We start from the raw sequence: 18,347 nt of genomic DNA on the forward strand, positions 1-18,347 counted from the left end.
CTATCGAAATAAACCTACGTTTCCATGAAAAAAAAAAAAATCCAAGTTCATGTCAAGTAGGCCGTTGGATACAGGAGTCAAGGCTCAGGGCCAGAGCTGGAGACATTATTTTTGGAGGAGAAACTGGTGAGGGAGAACTGAAGTGTGGGGTCCCAGAGACCCAGAGATGGGACAGTGTCAGGAGGAGGGGTGGCCAGGTGGGGTGTGGTGGGGGGGCGATAGGGAATGACTCCAGGGTCTGCCCACAGGGGGTTGGTGGTTCAGGGGACTGGAGGTGATGGAGGCTCCCTGGCTGGGTCAGGTGAGTAGACGGCAGGAAGACGAGAGGAGTGAGGCAGTAGCTGGAGGGGCCGTGGGTTTTGAGAAGATTCTGGTTTAGTTACGATTCAGTTATTTGAATATTTGCACAAGGTAAAGTATTTAAGCGATCCACAACCGTCCAGTCTGCGCGCACCCTCTCCAGCCCCTCATTTGAGGGTAGCAGCCCAAGGGCTTCTTGGCTTGTGTTGGGGTTGGGGAATGTGAGCTACTAGGCAGTGATGGCGAACCTTTTGGGCTCGGCGTGTCAGCATTTTGAAAAACCCTAACTTAACTCTGGTGCCGTGTCACATATAGAAATTTTTTGATATTTGCAACCATAGTAAAACAAAGACTTATATTTTTGATATTTATTTTATATATTTAAATGCCATTTAACAAAGAAAAGGATTCACACACGATTCAGAGAGAGAAAAAGCATCCAATCACACGTGTTCTAAAGTGAGTGCTCTCAGCAAAGGGAGGGGAATGAGGTGCAATTGGCTGATTAAAAAAATGAGTTCCCGTGTCACCTCTGACACGCGTGTCATAGGTTCGCCATCACTGGCCTAGAGACTGGAAAGATCCAGTGCAGACGCGGGGCTGGCGATGGCGGACAGAGGAGGGCCTTGCAGAGGGGGAATCAGGAGAGGAAGGCTGGGAGAGGCAGGGCCTGGCCGCGTGGAGGGTTGGCCTTGGCTGGGCAGAGACACCCGTGCAGTTGGGGAGCGATGGCGTGGGCTGAGGGCCTAGGCAGGGCCTGCACGCCCTCCGTCCGGTCCCGTCGGGGTGGCGCGGGGCCGGCTGTGCTGCAGTGAAGTCTGTAAGCACCAGCTCGCTCATCCCCAACCCGACTGTGCACAGCGCGCCCCAGCACCCCAGCTGCCGAGAGGGCGCAGCAGAACCAGCAGGGGGGCACCCGCAGCCTCTCCCCACCTGCCCGCCACCTGGTTTTTGCTCCGACTCTGCCCGAAGCCCTGCTCCAGACGGTCACTGGGCCCCATCTCGGTTCCTCAGGCCCCTGAGGCCAGCCGCCCGCACTGTGGGTGCTGAGGCTCGCCTGGCTTCCCGCCCTCTGCCCTGAAATCACCCAGGGGGCCCGTTGGCGGCTGCGGGCCTCGCTGGGGGACCCCTGCCCGAGGTGCCAGACCTCACTTGCGGGGAGCGCTTCCGTTCTCGGTTCTGGAGCCACTTGTCCTCCAGACTCAGCCTCCTAGTCAACCTCGGCAGACACCCCGGAGATGAAGCCGACACCCCCAGTCTAGATGAAAGGCGAACATCTCTGCACGCATCTTGCCGTGAGGCCCAGAGCAGGGTGCTCATGTGAGACTTTGGGGAGCCCTTCCCCTCACCACTTGTCAGGATGCCGCGGGTGGGGATGGGATAGGACTGCAGGGTGGGTGGGTGCAGGGCTGCAAAGAAGGACGCACACGCAGGTGTCTGTTTGGAAACCTTTATTGGTCCTGCGTGTCCAGCAAGGGAACTTGGACTGGGGGGCGCCTGGGCTCAGGGGCAGGAGGAGCAGGAGGGGCTGCAGGAGCAGGTGAAGGCACCGCGGGCGGCCAGGTGCAGCAGGCTCAGTGGCGGGTCATCTGCGAGGAGGACAGGGGGCGGGCGAGGGGCAGTGAGGCCCTTGTCCTGCGCAGGTCCAGAGGCTCCCCGCAGCCTGGCCTTGATAGCAGCCCTACCCCCCACTCTCACCTTGGCCAGGCTGGGGGGGTATCTGCCTTTGAGGGGATCTTCCTTCTTCAGAGACCTCACCAGGCAGGAGCGGCGGTGGGAGAAGGTCATGAAGCTGTACTTGCCGTGGTAGCAGCCCATGCCGCTGTGCCCTGCGGGGACGGGCGGCTCAGGCCCAGCGCCAAGACCCGGACCCTCCCGGGGTGGCCGGTTCCGGCGCGCCCCCTAGTGTCCACACCGGGAACAACACAGGGAGCGCCCAGGAGGAGTGGAGTCCCTGCGATGCACCAGAGGGTGTGCACCCCTGGCCCGTGGCCTCTCTCAGGGCCTCCGTGAAACAGGCCACAGGCGACCTTCAGGGCCCCCTAGGACGTCAAGGTTAGTGCGGCTGATGGATGTGCAGGCAGAGGCCAGAGGGCCGCGCGGGAATGGGTTGGGAGTCTGGGGCCCAGGACTGCTCCGGCCCCTCCTGAAGCCCCAGGCCAGGGCTGGAAGGGACGCTGCAGGGAACCGGTGGGCAGTGAGCTCCCCCAGACTCACCCACACCCCCAAAGGGCAGAGAGTGCACGGACAGGTGGACGATGACGTCATTGGCCGTCACCCCGCCGCTCGATGTCTCCGCAATCATCTTCTTAATCACCTGCAGGGCACCCAGCCCGCCTCAGTCTCCTGCCCCGCACATCCCGCCCCTCCCCCCGTCTGGGCACAGCCTGGCGCCCAGGAGCAGCTTGGAGCACAGCCGGGCGGCCTGCCCCCTGGGCCCCCGCGGGAAGCGGGAAGCGGGAAGCGGGAAGCGGGAAGCGGGAAGAGCCGCGGTGCCCCGGCTGCCGGGCTCATGTCAAGGCCACAGGCGGCGAGCAGGGAGCTGGGGCCGGCCCACCTTGTCGTTGTGGGAGAACACGTAGAGCGCCAGGGGCTTCTCGCGCTGGTTGATGAACCGGATGGCCTCCTCCAGGCTGCGCACGCACACGATGGGCATGATGGGCCCGAAGATCTCCTCCTGCATCACCGGGGACTCGGGGTCCACGTCCGTGAGGATGGTGGGGGCTGGACAGGAAGCCAGCAGTCAGCCCCGCCCAGGCCCTCCCCTGCCTGCCGCCGGGGCGCCTGGCTCCCCCCTTGACTCCTTTACTGGTCCGGCCGTGGCTGCCGAGGGTGCGAGAGGGGCAGACAGGCCTCCGCCCTGGCTCCAGCCCCCGGACCTTGGGAGGAGGGGCTAATTGTATGGAAGGGCCCAGGGCCCAGGCCTGAGGGGACAGGGTGCCTCCTGGCCACCTGAGCCCCTGCTGAAGCTCCTCTGCCCCCTGGCAACCTGGAGGCTACGTGGGCCCGTCTGGTGGTCCTCACGCCTCGGCCCCTGGGCCCCTCCAGCCCTGCACCCGGCCTCCGTGGCGCTGCTGTCACACCCCTGCGGAGGCCTTGTGGGGAGGGGCTGCTGGGCTGGGCCAGCTTTCACCCGCCCAGAGAGCAGCAGAGCCCACCCAGGCCTGCCGCCCCTCCGCGGGGCTGTCTGCTCTCCCAGTATCTGCCCACTCGCTGCCACTCGCAGGGACCCTGGCAGCCTGGGCAGGAGGGCAGTGCTCGCAGGGCACACACCTATGTACCGGGTGGCCGCGTCCCCAGTGCCTCCATAGGCGACCTTCTGGCCCTCCAGCAGGCCCATCACCCGCTGGAAGTGCCGGGAGCTCACGATCCTCCCGTAGTCACGGGACTTCTGGGCATCGTCCCCGTAGAACTCCTGCGGGCGGGAGGCAACGGGCTTCAGACAGGGACAGGGGCCTCGCCATAGCCGAGGCCATAGGCGGATGGCGGCCGGCCTGGGGGAGCACAGGGCGCCTGGCCGGTGCCGTGGACATGCCATGGACGGTGCACCAGGACACCAAGCCCTGCCGGGCCGCCGCCGTTTTCAGGGCACAGGCAGCGCTAGCACCTGCACGGCCTGGGGGCGTCGCGTCAGGAGCAGCTGTGTTCACAAAAAGGATCGTGGAAGGGAACAGACACCCCGTCGGCGACGGCTGTCTGGGGCAGCAGGATTCTGGGGGGACATTTCCCCCTCTTTATGCTTTTAAAAATATATATATTCTATTGATTTTTTACAGAGAGGAAGGGAGAGGGATAGAGAGTTAGAAACATCAATGAGAGAGAAACATCGATCAGCTGCCTCCCACACACCCCCCACTGGGGATGTGCCTGCAACCCAGGTACATGCCCTTGACCGGAATCGAACCTGGGACCCTTCAGTCCACAGGCCGACGCTCTATCCACGAGCCAAACTGGCCAGGGCCTCTTTATGCTCTTTAATCTTTTTCGAAATTATCTACAGAGTGTGGATTACGTTTATGATCAGGAAAAAATCCAGTTTTCTAAAGTCCACACCCACCTGGTCACCCGGCCGTCTCGTCCCCAGGGCCGCACTCACCTTCACAGACTTTTTGAGCTTCTCCACGACCTGGCTCTGGATGGAGGGGTCGCAGAGGATGTAGTCGGGGGCCACACAGGTCTGGCCGCTGTTCATGAACTTGCCCCACGCGATGCGCCTGCGGAAATCCCAGGTCAGACCGTATTCTCAGCCCGGAGGCTGCCCGGCGCTGGCGCCCTGTCCCTTGGGCTCAGGGTCAGGACTCAGGCAGAGCGCGGGTGTGACTTCCAGCAGAGCCAGCCCTGGCTTCCAGATTCTGGGCTGAGGTGCCCCCTGGCCCTGGACATGCCCCCAGGGCCCAGGGCCCTGCACATCTTTCCCTATCAGCGAGTGCAGGAGGTTTCGGGGGCGGGGAGGCGGGGGTAACTGGGTGGACAGCCCTTGCGCCCTGCTGTCTTGCTCTTGAGCCCTGCCAGCGGGGTCCCCACCTGGAAGGCGAGGCACGTGGGAGGGGGAAGCTGGGCAGAGCCCTGGCTGGACCTCTCCTCTCCTGCCTTCCTGGGCTGGCGGCTCCCCCTCGGCCTCCCGAGCTCCGGCCCAGGCCTACAGGCCCTTAGGGCAGGGGCATGTCTGTGTCGCTCGGAGCGCAGCTGTGGTCCCCGGGAGCCGGCAGCAGTCAGAATGGCCGCTCCAGCTCAGACGCTGAGCCCCTCACCGGCAGGCGACGTCCAGGTCACAGTCCTTGTCCACGTAGCAAGGGCTCTTCCCGCCCAGCTCCAGCGTGACTGGGGTCAGGTGCTTGGCCGCGGCCGTCATCACGATCTTGCCGACACCAGTGCTGCCCGTGTACAGGATGTGGTCGAACCTCTCCTTGAGCACCTCCGTGGTCTCGGGGACGCCCCCATTGATCACCGGGTACAGATCCTACCGAGCGGGAGGCAGGCGAGGCTCAGAAAGGACCCCAGCCACCCCCCACCCCCCCCACCCCCGCCAGGGCAGCCACGTCCACACACACATTCCCCAGTGGCCGAGGCCAGTGGTCCCACCACCACCAGGGCTGGGCCTCTGGCCGCAAGCAGCCGCCATCTCTCACTCCCAAGGCCTGGCCCCGCTCAGCTCCCTGTGCGCACCTTGTCCAGGTACTGAGGGATGAGGGAGGCCAGCAGGCTCGCCATGTTCTCGCTCAGCTCCGAGGGCTTGATGACCACTGCATTCCCTGCAGAGCACAGAGTCAGCCCCCACCCCCAGTGCTCTCCCTGCCAACCCGCCCCAGGGACCCAGCCTGCTGCCTCCCTCCCTCCATCCCGTGTCCCAGGAGGAGTGGACAGCAGCGCTGCGGGCACTGGCCACAGGACCTGCGTCACCCGCCTCGCAGTGGATGAGGTGTGGGACAGAGGGCAAGAGAGGGGAGAGGTGCTCGGCCCAAGCAGTGCGCCGACTGGAAAGGAAAGCCTGGCACAGCTCAGCGAGAGCTGCCAGCACCGCGGCCAGGAGGGCGCTGCCGGACAGGGGAGCCTGGCAGGGCCTGGAGGCCAGGAGGCCTGCTCCCCGCAGTCCCAGTGGAAGACAGGCCCTTCACGCTGCTGGCCCAGCGCCTCTCCTCCAGGCCTGAGCCTGGCCACCCGCAGGGAGGAACAGTGACCCTCCCCCTCCTTCCGGACGCTGCCTGTACCTGCGGCGATGGCGCCCACCATGGGCTGCACGGTGAGGTCGAAGGGGTAGTTCCAGGTGCCGATGATGAGGACCACGCCCAGCGGCTCCGAGTGGATGTAGCACTCATCCTGCTGGGTTTGGGCCGTCTTCTCCGCGGGCTCGTCCAGAACCCACTCGGGGAGCTTCTTGATTATGTACTCGATCTCCTCCAGGCAGTAAACCACCTCCTCGTGATACGAGTTCCACTCATTCTGCGGGGAGAGGCTCCCGTGAGCGCCCAGCCCAGAGCGCCGAGCGGGTTACCGGGCCGCTGTGGGTCCTGGCTCCCGGCTCCCCAGCTTTGTGACCCTGACCGACCTGCTACCCTTTCCTAACCCCCGTCTCCCAATCTGCAAAATAGGAGCATGATCTGTACTCCTAGCCGGCCTGTTCAACTTGCGGGGAGATGGGGGCCATTCACCACCCGGCTGAGGGGAGCCAGGGAGCCGTGGGTCTGCGAGAGCCCTTCTGCAGGTGTGGGCACAGGTGTAAGTGCCTGAAGGGGGGTGCCCCTGGGCGGAGTGGGGTGGGGTGGGGGCGCCCCTGGGGGCAGTGGGGTGGGTGGGGGCGCCCCTGGGGGAGTGGGGTGGGTGGGGGCGCCCCTGGGGGCAGTGGGGTGGGGTGGGGGCGCCCCTGGGGGAGTGGGGTGGGTGGGGGCGCCCCTGGGGGCAGTGGGGGGCGCACCCTGTGGAGGTCGGCGGCCAGCGCGCCCGCGATGTCCTTCTCGCGCTCCTTGATCATGCGCCGCAGCGCCTCCAGCTGCTGGATGCGGAACTGCAGGGGGCGCGTGCGGCCCGAGTCGAAGGCGGCCCGGGCGCGCTGCACGACGGCGCTGATGCTGCTCATGGTGTCGCGGTGCTCGCGGTGCTCGCGGTGCTCACGGTGCCTGCGGGGAGACGGAGACGGCGCCTTGGGGCGGGCAGGGCACGTCTGCACCCTGCTCCCCGCGCCGCCCCTGGGCCCTGGCCGCGGGCGGCCCCCTGCCTGCGCCCCCCCCCCCGTCAGTTTAGGGGAAGGGGGCGCTCTCCCGGGGGCGCCAGGGAAGGACCTTCTTTTGCCTTCGCAGCCCCGACCCGGCCGCTGGCCCCACCACCCCCCGATCGTGCGGAGAAAGCGCCCCCCCCTCCCCCCGCTGCAGTGAGGCCGGGAGTGGCGACCTGGACCCGGACTCCAGGGGCTGATGCGGGTTCAGCAGTGGCGGGGCAGGCCCTTCCCGGCGTCCCGGCCCCTCCGGCCGCGGGGGAAGCCGCAGCTCCGCACCCGCCGGCCACTCCACACCCTGCGGGCTGAGGGCCCAGAGCCGCTGGCCGGCCGCTCGGTGGTTAGAGCGGCGGCTGGGCGGGCTGCGGGGTCTCGGGTGCGGTTCCCAGCCTCGGGCACCCGTCAGGCTGGCAGCTCGCTCCCAGCCCGCGGGGCGGCCAATCTGCGTGTCTCATCGGTGTCTGCGTGTCTCCCGCTCTCACCCTCTAAAAACCAATGGAGGGGTCAAAGCCACCGGCCACCGGCCGCCCAGCGGAGCCGCCAAAGGCAGGCCCGGCCCTGCGGGTCCCCTTCCGGGGCGACGGCATCACCGCGTTTCCAAGCTTCCCGGGAAGAAAGCGCATCCGCTGTTTATAACAGAGACGCCGGGTCGTGTCTCTCGGTGGGAGAATCCGCCTGTTTCCCAAAAGGGGCGGGTCTGGCTCCCGGGAGGGGCGATGCGGGAAGCCCCCACACACACCTTTCTCTCTCTAAAAATCAATTTTTAAAATAGTTTAAATAAAAATAAAAGGGCTCTGCTGCCCCTGTGTGATGGCGGAGGCGGGCGCAGCAGAGGCAGCGAGTGCTTCGCGGCTTCATAAAGCGCGCTGTGCCCTGCACCCTGTGCCCCCGCGAGGGCTCAGAAGAAAGCAGGTTGCAGACGGGGTGCACGAACACGAACACGCAGGAGAAGGCTGGGGCAGCCCCCAGGATGACGGCGGTAGGGGGGCACTTAGTGGGGGGTTCTGTCCTCATCTTCTGTGGCGCTAAACTTGTGTGCAACGAACTTGCATCTATTTAAAATATTTGTTAATACAATGAGATATGTCACCGCACACCTGCCAGAATGGCTACCATCAATAAATCAACAAACAAGAGCTGGCGAGGATGTGGAGAAAAGGGAATCCCCATGCACTGCTGGTGGGAATGCAGACTGGTGCAGCCACTGTGGAGAACAGTATGGAGTTTCCTCAAAAAATTAAATATAGAACTGCCATTTGACCCAGTGACCCCACTTCTAGGACTATATCCCAAGAAACCAGAAACACCAATCAGAAAGGATATATGCACCCCTAAGTTCATAGCAGCACAATTTACAATAGCTAAGGTCTGGAAACAGCCCAAGTGCCCATCAGTAGATGAGTGGATAAAAGCTGTGGTACATTTACACCATGGGATACTATGCAGCAGTAAAAAAGGATCTTACCCTTTGAGACAGCATGGAGGGACCTGGAAAGCATTATACTAAGCGAAATAAGTCAGAGAAAGACAAGTACCATGTGATCTCACTCATATGGGGAATCTAACGAACAAAATAAACTGATGAACAAAATAGAAACAGAGGCATGAATACAGCTGCCAGAGGCGAGGGGGAGGAGAGGGCTGGATGAAAGAAGATGACGGGATTAGCAAAGAACCTGTACGCATACCCATAGACAGACAGCAGAGGCCAGGGGAAGGGGGCAGGTGGGCAAAGAGGGTGGGGGAATGGGGACATCTGTAATAGTGTCAACAATAAAAATTAAAAATATTTGTTAACTTTCTGAATAAAGCTGATCAGTAGTGCTCATGGCAGAAAACGCAAAAGAGACAAAAAGGAGTCACAGAGAAGTCAGCTCCCTCTCCCTCAGCAGCTCCTGCTGTCCCCCCAGGGGCTTCCCCCACTTCAGACATCGCGTCACTTCTAACATCAGAAGAAAAGTAAAGAAACGAACACGCTACAATACGGCTATTTCCATTTTCCAAAAAACTACGTATACCATAAATAACATATGTATTTATACCACATATATAACTTTTGTATGTAACATATGCATATATGACATATATGCCATATATGTGGGTTTATATGGTATGTATTATTAAACACTAGTAGCCCTGCACATGAATCCGTGAGCCAGTAGGTCGCTGCCGCCCTCCTGTAGCTCCCTCGCCTCCCCGACCCCCCGACCCCGCCCTCCTCCTCCCTCCATAGCTTGCTGCCCTGCCCGCTCTCTCCGCAGCCCCTTGTACCTCGCTGGCCCACCCTCCCGCTGACCGGTGATCTGATCCTGATGCACTTGGTGGCTACGCCTCAGGGCATAATGGCTAATTAGCATATTCCTCTGTTATTATATAGGATGGTATATATAATTTTTGAACAAATGGAAGTACATGTGTGTGTGTGTGTGTGTGTGTGTGTGTCCTGCAAGTGGTTTCTGACTCCTTCCACCCCCTCCATGGCGCTGACCCCTCCAGGCTGGCTGCGCAGAGAGGGGGCCCTGCTGGCATCCGGGGTGCCCCAGCCTGGAGGTTTCATGGACCCCTCCCTAGGCCTTTTGGGGGGATGGAGGGAGCCCTCTCCCTGGGTGCCCCTGCTGGCCATGAGCCCAGCCGCACAGCCCAACAGGAAGGCCCTCCCGCCCTCCCAGCCTCATGCGGGCACCCAGGGCAGCAGCCTCTGGCCATCGGCGCCATGGCGGGACGGCCCGGCATAAGATCCTGGTGAGACAGGGTGGCTGACACCCAGTCCCAGTCCTCGCACTGCGCTGCCCAGGAAGGAGCCGCAGGGCACTGCAAAGACCAACGGAGCAGAAAGCATCTGCTGCAGGAGCAGCCGGAATCCACCTTCCTGAGCCCGGGCCTGCCCGCCTCTCCAGGGCCCACTGCGCCCCAGGCATCCCATGGACAGCTCCCCTTCATCATCCCCTCTGATCCTCAGAAAGCTCCGGAGCTGTTAGGGGTCCGCTTTATAGAGGAGGACAGCAAGGCCGAGACGCATTAGATGCTCTCGGTTAGCAAGTGGCAAAGTCAGGGCTGCACCCGCTTCTATCTCTAGCCTCCGCTCACGCCTTTTACTGATGAGCTCTGCACCTTCTGGGGGAGGGAGTTGGGGCTTCTCACCCACCATCCCCTTGGCGCCCTGCTTCTCCACTCCTACAGTGCCCGCTCCCAGCGCTGTGGGTGGCAGAGCTGCCCGAGGTGGGCTCTGGATCCTCGGGATCCCCGATCTGAGGATTCTCACTGGACACTCCTGGGGGGTGGCGAGGGTCAGCCGCAGAGACAGACCCGCTAGCAGGGCCGGCTCCCACTAGGCACCCCACCCGGGAAGAGGAAGGACCCTGGAAGGAAGGGGTTACCTCTGACAGTCTCCGGTGGCTGGCGCTCCTGGAGTGCACACCCATCGCCAGGGATGCATTTAAGGGCCTTTTCCCCACCCGCTCAGCCCTTCTCCCGCCCACTCAGCCCTGGCACACCCTGTCGTCCCCCCCCCCCCCCCCCGTTGTGTCTGTGAGGAGAGCAAAACAGTATTCAAATGCGGGTGCAGCATAATCAGGCCTCTGCTCCCTGCCAGCCCGGCTCTGGGATTAGCCCTTTGTTCTCCTCTAAAACGCAAGCATGTGTCTTTGCAGGCCTGGGTGGGGTCCCATCCAATCTTCAATGGAGCCCAGGCGTGTGTTTGCCCTGGGCGGGGGCTCTGCTGATTGATTCAGCCTGCCCTGAACTTCCTCCAAGTTTCCAAAGTGCAGCTGCGGCGCTGAGCTCCCAGCCTCAGTTACATAAGCTCGGCAGGGGTGCGGTGGGAGCTGGGAGAGTCACGCAGCTCCCTGGAGATGCCCGCTGCGAGGCACAGCCTCATCCTCGCCCGCTGCCATGCGCACCGGAGCGGCCACCAGCGAGGCAGACTCCAGCCCGGGCCCTGCCAGCCAGAGGCTCCCCCCCCACACCCCCCACACCCCCACAGGAGCCAGTGAGAACAGCCAGGGGTCTCCCTGGGGGGTCAGCTGGGAAGTGCCTGGGAAGGAAGGGCTCTGCAAGCCCCTAGCTCCACCATTTACCAGGCGTTTGCTGGGCATCTGCTCTGCGCCATGCAGGGGATGGCGGCAGATCGGGGAGAACAGCCACTCACTGCTCCGACGTCCCCCGCCCCATGGACTCTTGGCCTCCTCCTCCCGGGCACCTCCGCCCACCCTCACTCACAGCCAGTGTCCGGCCTCCTCCCCATTGCACTGCTTTTCCCTGACGGCCCACAAGCCCCGGCTTGTGTTCGTGTCCTCCTCCCCGCCCTCCACCTGGAATGCCCCCCCTACACCCACCACCCAGCTCTGCTCAAATGTGCCGTGAAATGGCACCGGCCTGGCATGGCTCTCCGTCCTCTCCCTCCAGGCACCTCCCACCCTCTGACATGCTGGTTCTCGCCATCCTTCGCTACCTGTCAGCCCCCAACTAGAATCTGACTGTGACCTGCTACAATCTTAGCACCTAGAACAGTGTCTGGTGCGTGGTAGGTGCTCAATAAATATTTGCTGAGTGATGGAGTAAACTGAAAATTTCAAAACGCTATGGAAACTGTAGCAATTGGAATGTACGTAAGGTGCTACAGGGACTCGGATAAGGGCCCATGGCGGGGAAACAGCGTCTGAACTAAATGAGAGGCATTTGGACAAGGAACAGAAGCAGGGCTTGGAACAGCAAAGGCACAGAGGCAGGGACCGAAGTCATATGTCACGTTACTAACGTGTGGTGTGTACGCGTTATTGGCAGGAGGGGAGGGAGGAGGAGGCTCTGGGGCAGCGGGCTCAGGAGGTCTGTGGGCTGGGCTGGGCTTGGGGGTGCGGGAGCATGCAGAGGCCTATCCCTGAGGTTTCTGTCTTTAGGGAATCCCTCCCCATGAGGTCCAGGCGGAAAGCTGCAGCCTCCCGTGGTGGAGACAAGGCCCAGTGTGGACGGGCAGAGTGGGAACATTCCAGAATAGCAGAAGGCCACATTGGCAGGCTCTGGTGCCTGGGTGCCTGGGTGCCTGGGCTGGGCGGTGGGCAGAAGATGGGGCACCCTCTGAGATGGGGCAGAGCAGTGGGTGGACCAGGCCTCTGTGCCAGCCTGGAACCCTCCCCCCACCTCCTGCTCCCACTTTTCTGGGCGTGGGGCCTGTTATCTTCGGAGGTGACCCTTGCCCTCTGCTGTAGACTTGGCGAGGTGGCCAGCGGGCGCTCTGCCGCAGACTCGCCCAGGGGAGCGTGGGCCTCCGTGAGGCCACCCGGCTCTGCGGGGAGCTCGCTGAGGGGAAGGCAGGAAGCAAGGCTGGAGCCAGAAGAGCTGAGTCATGGTGACGGCGGCTCCAGGCCAGAGGAGCTGAGTCATGGTGACTGTGGCTCCCGGAGATGGGCCCCTCGGAGGCTCGGCCTGGCCGCCAGCTCCCCCGCAGCCCAGGGGCCCTGATCGCCCGCTGCTGCGGCTCAGCCGCCTGTCCTTCCACAGCCAGTTCGTGTCTCCAGCCTCCGCTCCCCAGATGAAGATGGTCTCTGGGGAGGGAGCTGAGATGAGCCCCTGGATCCTTCCTCTCGCCCCTGCCCCCGCCCCATGAGCCCCCACTGCAGTGTTCACTGCCCCTAAGGCACCTCGTTTCCTCCCTCGTTCTTCATCCTTCAGCAGGAGGCGACCCCCGAGGAGAACCATGGAGGCAAATGGAAAACACAAGCGAAGGCGGCGCTGGCTCATGGAGCAGGGGGCAGCCTGGCACACAGGAAGCGTTGTAAACGTGGAGTCCTTGCTGTCCTTAGGAGTAGCAGCTTCTCAGTCCTGATCATGTGGAGCAAGGAGTCTTAAACCTTGTCTATATCTAGGAGAACAAAATCTTTAAATTACCATCATTATTATTACTATTATTTTGGTTAAGTTTCAGTGTGGCAGATACATGCTTTTTAAATTTTAATTTTTGCAAGCCCTAATATTCCGCGCCCCCCCCCCCCAATGCCTCATCCTAGCCCAGGTGCCGACTCTTCCCGGGGGCCACTGTCACTGCTGCCCGCCTCCTCTCCCTGCCTCCATCCCACCTTCCACGACACCTTCTCCAAAGAGCTGCCCGCGGGGCCTCTGGGCAACGAGGGCCCGAGCATGTCCCTCCCCATGGACACCCTGCAGCGGCCCCCCACTGCTCGGAAGGAAACCTCCCCTGTCTTTGAGGTCACAAATGGTCTGGCTGCGTCTTCAGCCTCATTTTGTGCCACTTTCCAACATTTTCACTGCATTCCAGGCCACTGGCATTCCTGGCATGGCCCAGTCAAGCTCCTCCCTCGGGCCCTTTGCACCTGCGATTCTCTCCCTGAAATACTTGTCCATCTATGCTGCACCGCAGTGACGCTTGCTCCTGTTCATCTCTCAGCTTCTCTGACCTCCCCACCCCCAAATAACACCTTCCTTCCTTCCAGGAGCCTGTCCCAAACTGCAGTCATGTATTTGTGTGTGTGACTATTTGTTGATTATTTTTCTGTGCTCCATGTCCCCCCCACAGACTGGAATTTCCATAAAGGCAGTGTCTCAACTTTTGTTCAGCCCACATATCCTCATGCTCAGCACAGCGCCTGGCGCCAGCAAGGCCTCCGAAGATCATGGAAGCAAGCTAGCACCCCAGTCACCCTGCGGTGGGCTGGGCAAGGTTGAGCTAAGGCGGTGAGTAATCATCAGGCATTGAGCTGGGTGGTTTTCAGCCCAGCCCAGTGGCTCAGCGGTTGAGCAGTGACCTATGAACCAGGAGGTCACGGTTCAATTCTCAGTCAGGGCACATGCCCAGGTTGCAAGCTTGATCCCCAGTTTCTGATCAATGATTCCCTCTCATCATTGATGTTCCTATCTCTCTCCCTCTTCCTTCCTCTCTAAAATCAATAAGAATATTTTTTTTTAAAAAAAGCTGATTTTCAGCAAATTCACCTAAAGCTAGCAAATACACACACACACACGCGCGCGCACACACACACACACACACACATAAATTTGTGCACTCGGGGGGGGGTCCCTCAGCCCGGTCTATGCCCTCTCACAGTCTGGCACCCCTCAGGGGATGTCCACCTGCTGGCTTAGGCCTGCTCCCCGGGGGGGTTGGGCCTAAGCTGGCAGTCAGACATCCCTCTGGCAGCCCGGGAGGCCTCGGGAGATGTCCACTTGCCAGCGGGGAGCAGACCTAAGCTGCAGTCAGACATCCTTAGCGCTGCTGAGGAGGCAGGAGAGGCTCCCACCACCACCACTGTACTGGCAGCCATCAGCCTGGCTTGTGGCTGAGCAGAGCTCCCCCTGTGGGAGCGCACTGAGCATCTGCCCCCTGGTGGTCAGTGTGTGTCATAGTGACCAGTCATTCCCAGTTGTTCTGTTGTTAGGGTCAATTTGTATATTACCCTTTTATTATATAGGATAGAGGCCTGGTGCATGGGTGGGGGCCGGCTGGTGCGCCCTGAAGGGTGTCCCAGCTCAGGGTGGGGGTCCCACTGGGGTGCCTGGCCAGCCTGGGTGAGTGGCTGATGGCTGTTTGCAGGCTGGCCAAGCCCCCCAGCAGGGACCTTCACCCCATGGGAGTGTGGCCAGCCTGGGTGAGGGACTGAGGGCCGTTTTCAGACTGGCCATGGCCACGGGCTGGAAGCAGGTATCTGGGATTTATTTATCTTCTATAATTAAAACTTTGTAGCCTTGAGCAGAGCTCAGGGCCAGCAGGGCAGGTGGGAAGCTTGGCTTCCTCCATTGCCAGGAGCAACCCAAGCCTCCTGCTCGCTCCAGCTCCATGGCCACCATCTTAGTTGGGTTAATTTGCATATTTGCTCCTGATTGACTTGTGGACATGGCTGTGGGCATGGCTTGTGGGTATAGCAGTGGTACGGTCAATTTGCATGTTTCTCTTTTATTAGATTAGATGTATGTATATGGCTTTTTAATTGAATTTATTGGGGTGACACTGGTTAACAGCAGTACACAGGTTTCAGGTGCACAGCTCCACAGCACAACATCTGTACATGGTGTTGTGTGTTCACCAGCCCAAGTCCAGGCTTCATTTTCCCCAGACCCTCCCGCACCACCCACCGTCACCACACCGTCTCCCCATCAGGCAATGAATGAATGAAAAACTTAGCCTAAAAGTTATTCTGCTTCCATTTCAAGGAACACTAGAAATAGATGTTTGGAGGGGAAACCCACTTCTGTTTTAAGAGCAGAAAGAAAGACAACTAAGCAGTGAGCCTGGGCTTCTTTCTCCTTTCTGGAGAGAGGCGGGAGGTGGGGGGAAGAGGCCTGGCCGGCGACCCTGAGAGCAGAAGCTCCCTGAGCACCTGATGGAGGAAGGCCGTGGGGCGGGCAACGTGGGGACCAGCCGTGCAGAGCTGTACTGCTGTCCTGCCCGCCCCTCATCCCCGCTGCACACCCGCAATTCAACACCGTGGCCCCCACCCCCAGCCGTTTGCACAGGGAGACAGGGCTGGTTACTGTAAGCTGACAGGCGGTCGTTTCTAAAGATCACCTGGATGCATGAAGGTTGTGCTGTGGGCAGACCCGGTGGCTGCGTGGCAGACAGCATCGCCCATGGGTGCATGCCTCGGCCTCTTGGCTCGTCTCCAGGAGCTCAGGCAAAGCCTTCCCTGCCCCAGACGGGGACCAGCTCGCATCCTGCTGATGCAGGCAAATTTCTGGGCAAGGCCATGAGGACCAGACCCCAAATCACAGTGAGTGATCAAGACCCGGGAACCTACCTGACGGCCCAGGCCTCAACATCAGCCGCTAAGAGAGCACCAGGGGGCGGGTAGTTCTCACACCGTGGCCCAGGCGGCAGCCCCGGAGCCTGCTGGACGGATCCCCAGCCCGTTCCTACATGGGGGCTGGGTGAGCCCAGCCATCGGTGTGGCGGCGAGTCCTTCAGCTGACGTTGGGAACCACTGAGCGAAGCAGCTGCTAACAGTTCACATGGAGGAGTTCCATTTGATCTGTGTGTTTGTTCCTTCAAGAAGTTGCTGTGAGAAAATCATGTAATTTACCCTTCAGAGACCTTGCAGGCTGGTGAGCAGGGCGAGTGGGGAGGTGGCGCCCTGGAGAGGCAGGGAACCCCTCGCCCTCCCCGCACCCGCCCTGTCACCTCTTGCATCCGGCTGTGCCTGAGTTGTATCATTTACAGCAAACAGTGATCTAGTGAGTACCATGTGCCCTGAGTGCTGTGAGCCATTCCAGCAAATGAAGCAAACCCAAGGAGCGGTTGGGAGCCTTCGATTTATAGCCAGTCGGTCAGGACGACAGTGGCAGCTGGACTGGCATGGGGCATCCTCGGTTAGGGGTCAGTGGAACCTCATTCTGCAGCCCGCTGGTCGGAAACACAGGCAAGAGCCTGGGGCTGCGCCTGGCATCTGAGGTGCGGGGGTCGGGGCCGGCAGCCTGGCGGGACTGAACCCTTAACCTGTGTGGTTTGATGCTCCCTCTGGTAATGCTGATGTAGGGGTACCCACACACACACATGGAATTGGGTCCAGAAACCTAATCCAACATATATTCACAAAATTATATTTTATAATTAAATCACGCAGGATAGATTCGTGGTTGTGATGTGAATGTACAATTTTATATTGGTATGTGGCGCAGAATTCAGTTTACATTAAGTGGCCAAGGAGCTAGAGTGGCAGCATAAAACCTTATAATAAATTGTCCTAAGGATCAAATAAAATGTTTTTAGTGGCAAACATGGGCAAGCATGCCAGGGCGGGGGCTGCTGGTGACGGGCACGGCCACGGTTTATTGAGCACTTCCGTGAAGGCATGGAACCGTTGATCCTACAAGAAAGGTGTTATTACTCCCACTTTCTAGGAGGGAAACGAAGGCTTAGAGCGACTTTTGTCCAGGCCTCGCAGCAACAGGCGGCAGAACCAGGACTTGCTCCATGCTTGACAGGCACCAAAGTGCAGGCTCAGTCACTCAATCCACGCTGTCTCCCTAAGAAGCGATGCAGCCCAACGCAGCCCAACAGGAAGCAATCGAACCCGGGTTCCTCCGAGCGGAGCCCTCCAGCCCTCCCTGGAATGTACTGTCTCATCACACAGACAGTTCTAACCAACCTGGCGACCCGATTCCTCAGGTCCGGGCAGATTAGACACTGCAGGGAGAAAGAGGATGAGGGAGAAGGGCTGCTCTGAAGAACTGTGAGGAGGGATGCTGATCAGAAGAACAATTCGATCTACAATAGCATCAAGAAGAATAAATCTAAATATAAATTTAACTAAACTTAGTGAAAGAAGTGCAAGACTTGCACACTAAAAACTTCAACACATTACTGAAAAAACTAAAACAGACCTAAATAAATAGAAAGAGATCCCGTGTTCATGGATTGGAAGACATAATATTAATGATAATACTCCCAGAACTGGTTTATATATTCAATGCCGCCCCTGTTACAATCCCAGCTGGCTTGTTTTGCAGGAATAGTAAAGCTGATCTTAACATCCAAAGGACGCAGAACAGACAAAACAATCTTAAACAGAAGAACAAGGCTGGGGTGTTCAATTTCAAAACTTACAACAAAGCTACAGTAATCCAGACTGTGATACTGACATAAGACAGACATATAAACGTATGGAATCAAACTGAGAGTCCAGAAATAAACCCCTGCATGTATGGGCAGTTGATTTTTTACAAGGAATCCAAGACAATTCCATGAGGAAAGAATAGTCTTTCCAGCAAACGGTGCTGGGAGGACTGAAGTCCATGCAAAAGAACGAAATCGGACCCTCACCTCACACTCGATGCAAAAATTACCTCACAACGGATCATCAACTTTATTGTCAGAGCTGAAGCTATAAAACTTATACAAGAAAACACAGGAGTAGAGCTTCATGTTCCTGGGTTAGGCAGTGATGTCTTAGATACAAGACCAAAAGTACAAGTGACCAAAGAAAAAATAGATCATTGAACCACATCAAAGTTAAAAACTGTTGTGTTGCAAATTATACCCTCAAAGAAGCAAAAAAACCACAGAACAGGAGAATATATTTGCAAATCATCTGTCGGATAAGGGACTTGTGTCAGATTATATAAATAACTATTATAGCTCAATAATAAAAAGACAACCCAATTCAAAAATGGGCAAAGGATTTAGACAGACATTCCTTCAAAGAAGATACACAAATAACCAATAAACACATGAAAAGAAGCTTGCAATCAGCAGTTATGGGGGCAACACAACAGAAAGCTACCATGAAATGTGACTTCAAACCCACTAGAATGGCTTTTTTTTTTTTTTTAAGACAGGCAAGGGGAACGAGGTGAGATAAACCGAAGAACATATATACTTATATGCAACGGCAAT

General features: G+C 59.2%; 1 protein-coding gene across 3 annotated transcripts; it reads right to left on the bottom strand.

Moving 5' to 3' along the window:
- Positions 1–1,741: 1,741 nt before the first annotated feature.
- On the bottom strand, positions 1,742–10,470 carry ALDH3A1 (aldehyde dehydrogenase 3 family member A1). 3 transcript variants are annotated; one of them, XM_081110483.1, is made up of 11 exons: positions 10,387–10,470; positions 6,713–6,914; positions 6,009–6,240; positions 5,467–5,552; positions 5,052–5,260; positions 4,397–4,514; positions 3,574–3,715; positions 2,858–3,024; positions 2,518–2,617; positions 1,999–2,129; positions 1,742–1,889 (listed from the first exon to the last, which is right to left on the bottom strand). In XM_081110483.1, the coding sequence occupies exons 1-11, from the start codon at positions 10,443–10,445 to the stop codon at positions 1,875–1,877; spliced, it is 1,461 nt and encodes a 486-aa protein (XP_080966609.1). In that variant the 5' UTR covers positions 10,446–10,470; the 3' UTR covers positions 1,742–1,874. The 3 variants fall into 3 exon arrangements, with proteins under 3 accessions (XP_080966609.1, XP_080966610.1, XP_080966611.1); XM_081110484.1 differs by lacking the exon at positions 10,387–10,470 and adding an exon at positions 7,492–7,820; XM_081110485.1 differs by lacking the exon at positions 10,387–10,470 and adding an exon at positions 7,186–7,503.
- Between the last annotated feature and the right edge of the window lie 7,877 nt (positions 10,471–18,347).

The sequence above is a fragment of the Myotis nattereri genome, assembly GCF_964212035.1.
Source record: "Myotis nattereri genome assembly, chromosome: 16".
Taxonomy (NCBI): Eukaryota; Metazoa; Chordata; class Mammalia; order Chiroptera; family Vespertilionidae; genus Myotis; species Myotis nattereri.